This window comes from Dunckerocampus dactyliophorus, chromosome 14 (genome assembly GCF_027744805.1).
Source record: "Dunckerocampus dactyliophorus isolate RoL2022-P2 chromosome 14, RoL_Ddac_1.1, whole genome shotgun sequence".
Taxonomy (NCBI): Eukaryota; Metazoa; Chordata; class Actinopteri; order Syngnathiformes; family Syngnathidae; genus Dunckerocampus; species Dunckerocampus dactyliophorus.
The window spans coordinates 17,119,432-17,131,511 of NC_072832.1; the positions used below are offsets into that span (position 1 = coordinate 17,119,432).

At 41.5% G+C, this 12,080-nt stretch overlaps 1 protein-coding gene across 4 annotated transcripts in view; it reads left to right on the forward strand.

Annotated features, from left to right (window-relative positions):
• cpeb3 (cytoplasmic polyadenylation element binding protein 3) overlaps window positions 1-12,080 on the forward strand; it is a 53,375-nt gene that overhangs the window by 19,120 nt on the left and 22,175 nt on the right. For all 4 annotated transcript variants that reach the window (XM_054798829.1, XM_054798830.1, XM_054798827.1 and 1 more), the window contains exon 4: window positions 5,561-5,617. In XM_054798829.1, the coding sequence (XP_054654804.1) occupies window positions 5,561-5,617 (57 nt within the window). The remainder of the gene's footprint in view (window positions 1-5,560; window positions 5,618-12,080) is intronic.

Sequence of the window (12,080 nt, forward strand, 5' to 3'; positions counted from 1 at the left end):
TGGGTTTGGTCGTGTTAAGGGTTACATTGCACAGAATATCCAATAAATCCTCCTGTTGTTATGGTGGAAAATTCATGACCCCTGCAATCATGACTGGGCTGATCTCATTTTCTAGGCTTGTTTTGTCTGCGTAAACAATTTATCTAGATCTCACTGAAAGCTTGATATTTACTGCCTAACCATGCAACTGACTCTACTGGATTCTCAAGCTCCCAACAATGTGAAGTATGAAAGGCATTGTATATTTTTATTACTGGTAATACAAATACTTGTACCTTTATGAATAAAGTGATTGACTAGTTTTTCTTTCCATAAATCTCCAAAAGATCTCATTGTGTTGACGGCCTGGGCTGGGGCAGTTGGTGCAAATATGAATGAGAGGAAGTAGGTCAGGGTGACAAATACAGAAGATGACTCAGTCGTGATTATTTTCAATCTTTCCAGTCATCTGTCAGGTGCCTCCAGTCAGTAAAGTGGAACCTTGGTTAGCATCATTAATCCGTTCCAGAATGTCCAACCCTGTCTGAAACTTATGCTAACCAAATCAACTTTTCCCATAAGAAATAATGTAAATCCAATAAATCTGTTCCAGAAAGCCAAACATGGAAACACAAAACAAGTTTTTATAGTTTTACAATTATATATAATGAACATTTAAGGTTACTTTTACTTTTAGTGAAGACATGTTGTTGGCAAAGACACGATGTGGCAGCGAGATCAGCACAGACACCAGCTTTGTGTTTTGCCATGAGTTATTTCTTGAATTCAGTAATGTTTCTCACCTCAAGTCTCTGCCTTTCTTTTGATCACGGCTGCAAAATAACCCAAAATGGAGCAAGAGAAAGTCGCTAGTGCCAGCATTTAATAAAGAAGGTGAGAAACACATTTGAGTTCATTCAGAGTTAAAGAAATAACTCATGGCAAAACACGAAGGTGGTGTCTGTGTTGATCTTGCTGCCACATGTCTTTGCCAACATGTCGTCACATCTTCAGTGAAGTCTAAAGTAACCGTCAATGTTCATTTATCCCTTTCATTCGTCCTTTCTATGCATGTAGAATTAAATGTTAACATTTCTAGGACTTGTGGCGTAACTATGGTTAGTTAGCACAGAACTACAAAGTCAACCGCTGATCATGTCCTAGACGGGCGACGGTGCTGACCTGTTTCCATGTATTAGTAAGCTAATCGACTTCTAAGCAGGACGTTTTGTGATTAAAAATACATTAAGAACACAGTTGGACTCATGCGGTGCATTAATAACACGACAAGATGCGTGCCATATTTTACGCTAACCGGAAAATGTACGCAAACGGAGGCGACATTGTTCAGTGAATTTTCAGCGTGCACTGAAGAACACGCTAACCGGGGCATACGCTAACCGAGTTTCCACTGTATTAATGATAACAGCCACCGTGTATAATAGAAATTAGGGATTAGCCGGATACTCGTTTTAGACGAGTATGCATTACGGATAATGCATTTTTTCCGAGTACGAGCATGAAACGAGTACAGCTCGTTATTATCTGTAATCGTGATGAAGGAAAGTCCTCATTGGGTAACTACTTATGTATTCACTCTTCACATTCTTTGATTGGCCAGTCAAACACAGTGACTGCCCCTCCCTAGACAGACTCGCTACAGCCAGAGAGAGGAGCCATGCCTCTCACTCTTTCACACACCGATACAATACAGACAGTGACCCTCTGCTTGCTTGGCTCGACTCAAGCTCACGTTCTCTATTCCGCTCTATTTCGGTTTGTATAATATTTAAAGTTAGTTGGTAGACTTGTTTCGTTACGTGTGCGGTGCATTTGACAAGACGGAGTCGAAAATGGCTCGTGTCGCATTGGTCACTGCCTGCACCCCGTTTTTTTTTTTTTAAGGTTTCCCTCAGCTCAGCTCGTATCTAAAGTTACCTGGTAAATTTGTTTTGTTACGTACGCGGTGCAGTTGACAAGACAGAGCTGTAAACGGCTCGTGTTGCGTTTGTTGGAAAATGTTGCTCGTAGGTCGGTGCTTTTGAGAAAACTACAGTGAACAAGGCTGACAGATTATTTCCCTGTTTGCCATCACTAGATGTTTGCATGAATCACCAACTTCACACAGATCATTAAAACACATACACACACAGTACACATGTAGCTGAATAATTAACAATAAATATAGCAACTTCTGATCAATCCACGTCAATTTCAGACATAAAATAAGTACAGATTTAAGCCCCACCCATTTCCGGCCCACCATTTCACGCACACTACCGGTTGATGCCTCGCGTGCTCCGAGTGCAGATACGGATACAGATCATTTAGATGGATGAACAGACACAGATACAGATAGATACTCGCTCATCCCCAATAGAAATGAAAAGAAAGACTCAAAATCCTATCAAAGCCCAAGACATGCCTGCTAACACACGAGCACATGCATGCGCAAAGTTGACGTTACATATTATTACTGCAGTCATCTTAAGCACAACCTTGCCCAAATAAGGATACTAATACAGAACTGGAACCCTTGAAGAATTGAGTGCAAGGGTAGCAGGGGGGAGGAGCGAGCCAGTGCAGTGTAATCCAGGTTTCAGAGACTGAACTCGAAACTGAAAGCGTATCACAGGGTGACAATGTGTGCAGAGTACAAACAATACGTACATGTTGGCAGGTCTGCTAATAAACAGAAGGACTCAAAATAAATCCACAACGTCAGGGAATGTACGGTTTCTTTGCATTGCGCCCTTGAAAGCACCAAGTTGTTATAAATGCACTCCCCTTCTTATACGACAGACTGGGCTGTTCATCAAGACCCTGTTAATAAAATAAAAATGACAAATATTTCAACTTTCTTTTCGTACATTTTTGTTCTTGGAATATTTTGTCTTTATTGCCATAATATTTGGACTTCGTTTTCTTTTTCCCAACATAATTTTCCTAAATTGCAAATGTATTCTTTGTTTTGCTTGTTTCTCATAATATCACGGCTTAACAAGTATTTTTCTTTAATATTTCAACTTTATGCTTCTGAAGTTAAAATGTTGTTTCTCATAATATAACAACTTTATTCTTGTAATATTGAGACTGTTTTTATCGTAAGAGATCTACATCTTTTTCCTCAACATTTTATGGTTTTATGCTCATAACATTAGTGGGGTTTTTTTCCACTTTTTTCCGTTTTATTTTATTATGATTATTTTTTAAACATTTTTCAGATTGTGCTAAGGACCAATAAAAAAATGTCACGGGCCTAATACTGCTCTTTTCTCCTTTTTTGCTGTGGTTTTATTTATTTATTTATGTTATTTAATTATTATTATTAGTATTATTATTATTTAGAATGCGCTGAGGGCCAATAAAAAAATGCCACGGGCCACAAATGGCCCCTGGGCCGCAATTTGGACACATTTGCCCCATGGTTAGTGCTTTTGCCACCACCTGTTGCTTTAGCATGAGTTTGACAGCCTGTACATGTGCTTTCATGTGGAAAAATGCCCTTGGTGCGGCTGGAGATTTACCTATGATAAAACTTTTTAATTACACTCGATTCATGACTATAACAATTTGGCCCATACTGTAATCCTTATTCAGAAGCATTCACCGTTAGGTTATTGGCTGACCTTAAGCAAAGTTACCGTTCAAGCTTTGAGACGTGCTGTATTCTGAGTGGCAACAATGTTCATAATAATAAATTATTCTTTTTCCCGGATGAAATCACATCGGAACAGTAGCTCCAGCGCTGCTCAACATCTTTGGGGAGCATATGGCAGAAACCCAGAGCTATTTTAAGGTGCTGGCAAAGCAACTGTCTCCCTAAATTACTACTCGTCAAAGATGAATCGACAGACAGCAGGATTTGTCACACTGTTTAATCCAGTCATGCATCCAAGTTGCTTATGTGGTCCTCTGTTGATCCTTTGTTGACTGCTCTACATAACACAGCATGGACGTTGACCACGTGGAGGTCAACGTCCATGGTGTGTTATGTAGAGCTGCCGCAGGATTCTTTCACATTTATGCCTCTGCCGACGACTGGCCAACTAAGAAACGTAGGGAAAGCCATTAGAACAGTGGAACCTGGAGAGAAAAAGCAGAGCATCGATGCTAACCCAACACTTTTCATTTCCACATGCTTGAGGCAATGCGTGTGTCATGTGCTTTTATGTATGGCTGCCAAGCCCAGAGTGTTGTGTGGATTTTGACTGGCAAACAACTTTACACTGTTTTAACCAGGTCAAACTGCTTTGTAGTTGTTTTTTTTACTGAATCGGGGCTCACGCGTACTTGTCTCCGTTGACTCGTTCGCTTACCCCTGCTACAGGTAGCATGTCAGTAATTCTGCAACTGTTACTCTAACTGTATTTGTATAAATGCATATCCCTGTGGAAAAAGCAACTCTGCTAACCCCAGGGGTGAACTGGGACAAAAATGTGGCACATACAAACACGCAAGCCCTTAATAACACCACTGTACTAAACAATATCTCTTTATATTCTGGAGCCTTGAATAAATAAATGACAGTGAAGTTTAATGGGTGGGCTCATTGGGCGGCAGGGGTCTCTGGTGAGGTCATGTTCACAGTAAAGGTTGGTGCGCACATCACAAATCTGGACATGAAAAGCAGAGCACAGTGTGTAGTGAGTCGTGTACTCGATTCACTTCAGTGAATGACTCACCAGAACTGAAGCCAGTAAAAGGAATCAAATCTCCCATCACAACTTGATAGACTTTTCCCTACAAGCTCTATTGTATTATGTTCTGCCTGTGACTTTTAGCAAACCGTGGTGTTTGCGCTACATCAACCTGCAACATGTAGCTGGTCAGGCTCTCAAATTCCATGTGACTTTAGGGTTAAATCCACACCAGCATATCATCATCTCTCAGCACGAGTAAGCTGACTGGCTTACAAAGCAGGACTCATTGGATCCTTGTGTAAATTGCCAGTTCTTGAAAATGTACTCAGTTGACAGTGTGGCATCACCTCTGATTAAAGGTCTCCTCTGTAGGTTGTTATGTGTTGCATGAAAAGTGAGTGTAGGTGGATTTTGACGCAGCATGTGACCCTGGTGCTGCCATAGACTTGGACTGATGTGCACCAATGAGGGAACAATAGTTTGTGCAGGTTGGATATTTTTACGGGAGGTTTTTGTTGATGTTGGTTGGTTGGAACGAGTAAGATAAGCAGACAGACGATGTCTCACGACCGCACCACTCCCCATGAAAGCACTGACAGATGGGGCTGCCTTTGTCACTATAGCAGAATGAAGCCTCTGTTGAATTCTGTCTTTTAGATCCCTTTGTTTGCTTGTGTGTGTTCCTGTGTGTGTGTGTGTGTGTGTGTTTGTGTGTGCATATCAAAGATGTAACAACAAATGAATGACTGTTCTCTGATACTGTGTGTCCGTGTGTTGTGTATTCACATATTCATGTCAAATTTTTCATCATGTTTTTTTTCTTTTTCCCTATTGTCTGTAGTAGCAGAAAAGGTTCCACCAAATATCTGTCAGGATGCTGGATTATTCTTGTTTTGTTCCTCCCTTTTTTTGTGAACTCTTCTTTTTGTCTTTGACAGGACGCATGGGCATTAACTTCCATCATCCTGGAGTAGACCACATAATGCCACTGAACAGTAAGTTGTATTTCATTGGGATTTCATCGTACGTTTTTCATTTTGTCTAAAGAATGAGAGGCATTGTGACATTTTTGCATTGACCAAATACCATATTCTCTCATAGCGGTGAGGGCCTTAATTTACTCAACTACAGAGAGTACTAGGTGTCGATTTAAGCGTTTGTACGAAAGCTGGTATTATGGTCGAGCTCGACACGTTGCTGTCTGCTGGTTGGTTTATAGAATTGTTCAGGGTTTCACCTAGGATTTTATGAAGCTGTGGTGGTAGGCTGGGAAGGCGGACTGCTGTGTCGTGCCGCTGAAAAAAAACGTATTTATTATTTCACTTTGCACATTGCGAAACTGTTTATTTAATGGCAAAGCTGCTGAGAGCACTTCCAACATTTAAATGGCACTTTATTTACAAAGGACATCTCCACTCAATGTGCTCATTTGTCATTAAATACAGGTGTCATGTTTGAATAGAACACTAATAAAAATACAAAGAAGTGAAGCAAATATTGTTTGGTGAACTACTCAACATCAGCTGGTGAGCTGCTGCTAGCTTACGTGCTACCTGTTGGAGACCCCTGTGATAGCATCACTGTCTAGCGCTTTCAGGTGCACAACTTCGACACACAACTAGTGTTTTGGAGACAAAGCCGTAAGTATTATAATGATAACGAGAGCAAGATTTTGAATTGACACTTTGAAGAAGTAAGTTGTGATGATAATGTATCCCATGAACGTAATAGCCCCTTGTAGCACCGAGCTAGCGAGATGCGCATAAATAGGCTTAGCATGTGACAGCTGTCGTCAATTAACTACACATTTTACCAGCTATTGTTCATTCTCCTATTGTTCATAATAAGAAACAAGGTGAAAGTCAACTCCATCAAGTGCCAGCAAGGCAGATAGGCAATTCCGGTGCATGCTTATCAAAATAAAGCGCAGTGAAACATTTTTATGATATTTTCAATCGTTTTCAAACTAATTGTGGTCAATATGTATGTAAATAATAAGCTATATATCAGCTATGTCCAAAGTGTGGCCCGGGGGCCATTTGTGGCCCGCAGCTGTGTTTTTAATTGGCCCGCGGCACATTGTAAAAATATAATTTAACAAGAAAACTTAAAAAAACAGCAAAAATTACAAATTCAGCTGTAATTTTACAAGAATAAACTCAAAATATTAAGAGAACAAGAAAAGGTCGCAATTTTATGAGAGTATCGAGGAAAAGGCTTCTTGAGACGTCATCTGTACTTCTGTAAAGAAGGTGTCGGACGTTTCGCTCCTCATCCGAAGAGCTTCGTCAGCGAACTAATAAGTGCTGGTAGCCTAGGCCTTAAGTACAGTAAGAGTGGGTGGAATTGGTGTGCCAACACCCTCCTCCTATTGGTTCCTTACACTAAGCCTGGGCGGAGTAGTGGTATAATCCTCTCCTGACATTAGCACCTCCGATAAAAGGGAAGTGTCGCTCCCTGAGTTGGGTATGAACGACTCTGATACTGGCTCGTTAGCATCTATTGTTCTGGCTCGGCCCTGGCTTCACCTCATTTGCAAGACTAAGAGCTGTGGGTTTTGGTCTCAGTAACCTGCTGAACACAGGGTCCAAATTAAACCTCAAACCACCATTCCGATTCAATGATGGGTGCTGTTGTTTGACAAAAATAGCTTTCTTTACTCCTCTTTCAAACCATCTGTTTTCTTTGGCCAAAATCTTTACCTCGCTGTCCTCAAAAGAGTGATTGGTTGCTTTAAGGTGTAGATGTACTGCTGATTGAGGACCACTAGAATTGTCCCTGCGGTGTTGATAAAGCCTTTTTTGGAGCATTTGCTTAGTTTCCCCAATGTAGTGCTCTTTGCATTCCTCATCTTTACAGTGGATGGAATAGACCACATTGCTCTGTTTTTGGTTTGGAGCCTTGTCTTTAGGATGCACTCATTTTTGTCTCAGGGTATTTACTGGTTTGAAATAGGTAGGAATTTTGTCTTCCCATAAGATCCTCTGGAGTTTTTCGGAGACCCCAGCTACATAAGGGACTACCACTCCTCTCCTTTTTGCTTCTGTGGGCTTTTGGGTTTCTTTCCCTACTCTCTTCTTTTGACATTTGTTCAAAGCCCACCGCGGGTACCCACAGGTTGAGAGCGCTCTCTGGACATGTTGTGTCTCCTTTTTCCTTCCCTCAGCACTAGTTGGTATTTGTTCCGCTCTATGTTGGAGGGTCCTAATAACCCCTAGTTTATGTTGTAGTGGATGGTTTGATTCAAAAAGCAGGTATTGGTCAGTGTGTGTGGCCTTTCTAAAGACCTCTGTAAGTAGCTGTCTGTCCTTTCCTATAATTACCTTGCAGTCTAAGAAGGCCAGTTGGTTCTCTTTAGCGTCCTCGCGAGTAAATTTGATATTGGTGTCCACCGCATTGATATGATCTGTGAAAGACTGAATTTCCTGTTTTTTGATTATGACAAAGGTGTCATCCACGTATCTAAACCAGTGCCTTGGTTTTGTCCCCGAGAAGGATGTGAGAGCCTGTTTCTCCATCTCTTCCATGTACAGATTGGCAACTATGGGTGAGACTGGTGAGCCGATAGCACAACCATGAATTTGTCTGTACGATTTCCCTCTAAACTGAAAATATGTAGTGTTAAGGCAAATTTCCAATAATTGGTAGATGTGGTCAGCACTAAGTTTTGTTCTCCGATGCAGAGTTGAGTCCTCGAGCGGAAACTTGTGCATGACAGGGTTTGCACTCAGTTGCAATGTCATTTTTGAACTTTTAGTAAAATCACTCCCACTCTTTGCTAAACACGTTAGCACACGCTGTTGTCGTAATCACTTGGGCTCTATCTGGCCGCTGTTGGATAAAAGTGCTGGGGCGGAGTCTGGAATCGCTGCTCATATCAGAGTGCCAATATTGGAGATTTTAGATCCAGGTCAGTATAATCTGATACATGTTTTTTTTTTTTTGCTGATATCGACCCAATCCTCGTAAAATGAATACAATTTCATGGAACAAATACGAGACTTGAAGTTGTAAATGTAGGCCAGTGCTTTTGATAGTGTTTAGGCCAGCACCAAAAAGAGAGCGTATTTGTTTATTTTGTGTTTATTGTACTGTCGTGTTTTCATTCTTTAATTAGTTGAATTTACCGGCGAGTTCCATGCACGTTGTTGCTCTATCACATTGTTAACGTACGTAGCTCATGCAGTTATTGTCGTTCTGCTCACACACCCACCGTAAAAATGCTACCCAAACGAGCGTGAAACATGACTATGATAAATTGCTATAGACACGGCTTCTTCAGGGGATACGGTAGGGCTTCACCACTGTGATCCACGCCAAGAAACACTGCGTGCACCTGCCTACCCTTTTACTCAGGCCTGGCTTCCCTGACAACATAAACCAAGGATGAACCTCTTAGCACCGTTGACCTGTGAATAACATTTCTAAAAATAGCCCAAACATGTAAGACTAGAATCTCCTGGAGTCCCATCAGTGTACCGAGGACCAACCAAATGCAGTAATTAGGTCTTTATCCCACATGCTTATGTTTTCCAATAAATGCCCTTCCCATCCTGTGGAAGATATCTAAATGACCTGCTGAGAATTCCCCATGGCCAGCATTCTACAGGTCCGACAGACAAAGGCAGGAAATGTTCTTGTGGGTACCACCATCAGATCTCGCCAACACTGCACCTTCTTCATGTTCTCGTATTCACAGCTACAGAGAATGTTCCTGGTATTGATGTTAAACTGTTGTGTCGTGGGATTACGCGGAGGCAAGCACAGATCTTCCAAAAGCTGTCAGAAGTAGCTCGCTCCTCTGTAGACAGTGATGTGTGCAGACGGGGGGAAGCTTTGGTTTCAAACTTTAAAGTGTTTCACCAACTGTTTCTCACTCCAATAGCTTTGAGGCTTCAATCTGTGAGAAGTTGCAAGGGAAGAACTTTCTCCGGATGGAATGAAGTGCTGGTCTGTCGTCACTTTGAAGCTGTGCTAATAAGGAGACACCAAACCCGTCGCTTCCAGAGAAATCCAGCTTAATTTTTCCTTCTGCCAAGACACAAAGCACAAGTAATCTTAAAGGGCCCCTGACATGAATCATTAACTTTGCTTAAATATGTTATATATTGTTCTTAAATATGTTCAACATTGTTCGATGTTTCTTTTAAAGCGAATGGTAAATTTGTAAAAATTATAGCATAGTTCACGGTGCCACCCATGATGAACTAGCCCGCAGCTAAGCCTCATTTCCAGTGAAATGAGTGACGTATTTGGAGTAACACCTCTCAGCTAAAGCAGAGTAAACAAACACTTCTCAAGGCAGACCGTCGAGTTGGTTCAGTATGTTTTTCATCAAAATAGCAGTCTTGCCAAAACGTTGTGTTGCTGCTGCGTGTTCACAGTATCCGAGTGACACTGTAAGTCCAAAAGAGGAAGGTTTAAGACAACAATGGACGAGACAAGTGCAGAGAAGGAGAGACGGATGGACGCCCACCTCGGGTTCCGTTCTTTGCAGTGATCATTTCACGCAGGACACCTTTTGAAGGAACACCTCTTCTAAACACTATTTCACGATAGCGGCAAGGCTGCAAAGCATTACACATGTTATATAAACATTGTTTGACAGCGATGTGTTTCCTGTGGGGGGCGACGGCGGGGAACATTATCCTCGAGGTGCGGCCACATCTACAATAAAACAGGCTATAAAAAACCCTTTACGCTCATTAAAAAGCTAATTTAAAACAATAATTGAAGCATAAGCAACTCCAGAGTAATTTACACTTACAATTCCGTGTTTCGAAGGCCACCAATCTTCATCTGCATGTCTTAAGGCTTAAATCCATGTTCCGCAAGTTCCCTATTTCACCTCCAATTGTTTCTTCCTCCTCGAAAACTATTGACACATTGCTCAAATCTTCGCTATAATGCCCGTAAACATCCCCGGTCTCGTACACCGGACCGATATTACCCCGATGATGTCACTTGCGGAACTGAGGCTGAAAAGTGAGCGCTAATTCGTCATGAACTATGAATTTTTGCAAATGTACCATTCGCTTTCAAAAATTGAACAATGTAGAACATAATTGCAACCAATATATAACATTTTCGAGCAAAGTCAGTGAATCTTGTCGGGGACCTTTTCACCCATCACTTCTTGTGGGATTATCACCCCGCCCCACGCTGAAGTATCTGCTTGTTTCCCTGGTTGCTAGGTGACTTTAGTCACTGCCGAGGCCTGACAGAGAAAGGGCAAAGCTGCAGACAGCCTGCCCAGGTTTTTTGGCGTTGGAAAGCCAGATCTTTTTTAATGAAAATGTTGTGAGGGAGAAGAACCTCCGAGGCAATATATTCTCGGATAACAGTCCCACAATGGCTCCCTTGTAGTACAAAGGCCTGTATTTGTTTTTAGAGGTGAGGAGTCCAGAGAGCTTTACTTGCATATGTGGAAACATATTTAGCCTCTTTTTGGGTGCAGACAAGACGGATAGGTTTTATTTATCCAATGGGGGAAGATAATACAACTGCTAGTGTTCAACTATAAATCACGGTCCACTCACTAACTCTTCTTGAAACTCTAAACTTTATCATAAATTATCATCTAACTTGCCTCTGAATTTAGATCTTGAAACTAATTACTGTATTTGAGTCCTCCAGTCTTTCTCAGCAGCCAGTTTGAACACAATGGAATGGAACGCGGTCTTTCCCGCAGGGCTGCAATCTATTTGTGGCTGCAGTGGGTTGGGGAGGGGGTGGACTGACATAATATAATTCTTCAAATTCTATAATTGCTTATAAAGTATTAGTAAAAACATAAAAAGCAAAACACATATATAATACTTTATGCTGTCGCTTCTTTCTGTGGATTTTTTTTTTTAAAGCAAAACTTCTCTTTAAAAAAAAAAAAAAAAAAAGTGCCCCGTCTGGCCTGGGGCATCTTTTCCAGTTGTGGAAAAAGTTTATACCACTGCAATGTTTGTTAGCGCTAACAATCAATTGTTCGTTGCGATGATTGAAAAAGGCAGTTGCAGCATGCAAAGACAGGAATATTAGTGAACTGGAGGCCTTTGCCCACAAGAAACAGACTAAGACTCCTCAGGAACGTTGAAAGGAGCTGCTGTCTGGCTATGAATCGCTTTTGCAGCAGGTAAAAGGTCTTCCACTTAGCGCTTTTCCGCCTCCAAGGCACTCAAAGCGCTTTGACACTGTCAGCACATTTACCTACTGATGACACAGCACCAGGAGCAACTGGGGGTTCAGTATCTTGCCCAAGGATACTTCCACATCAGCACGGGAGGGTCGAACCTGTAACCTTCAGGTTGGGAGACAACCACTCTACCACCTAAGCCATGCCGGCCGTAGCAAGTACGAAAGATGCTTTTGAGCCATGGGAATTATTCTTATTTAATGAGTTAATAGCAAACAAATGCTACTGTATATTTTGCCAATAAAGCTAATTTGGAGTGCCGGTTGAATCAT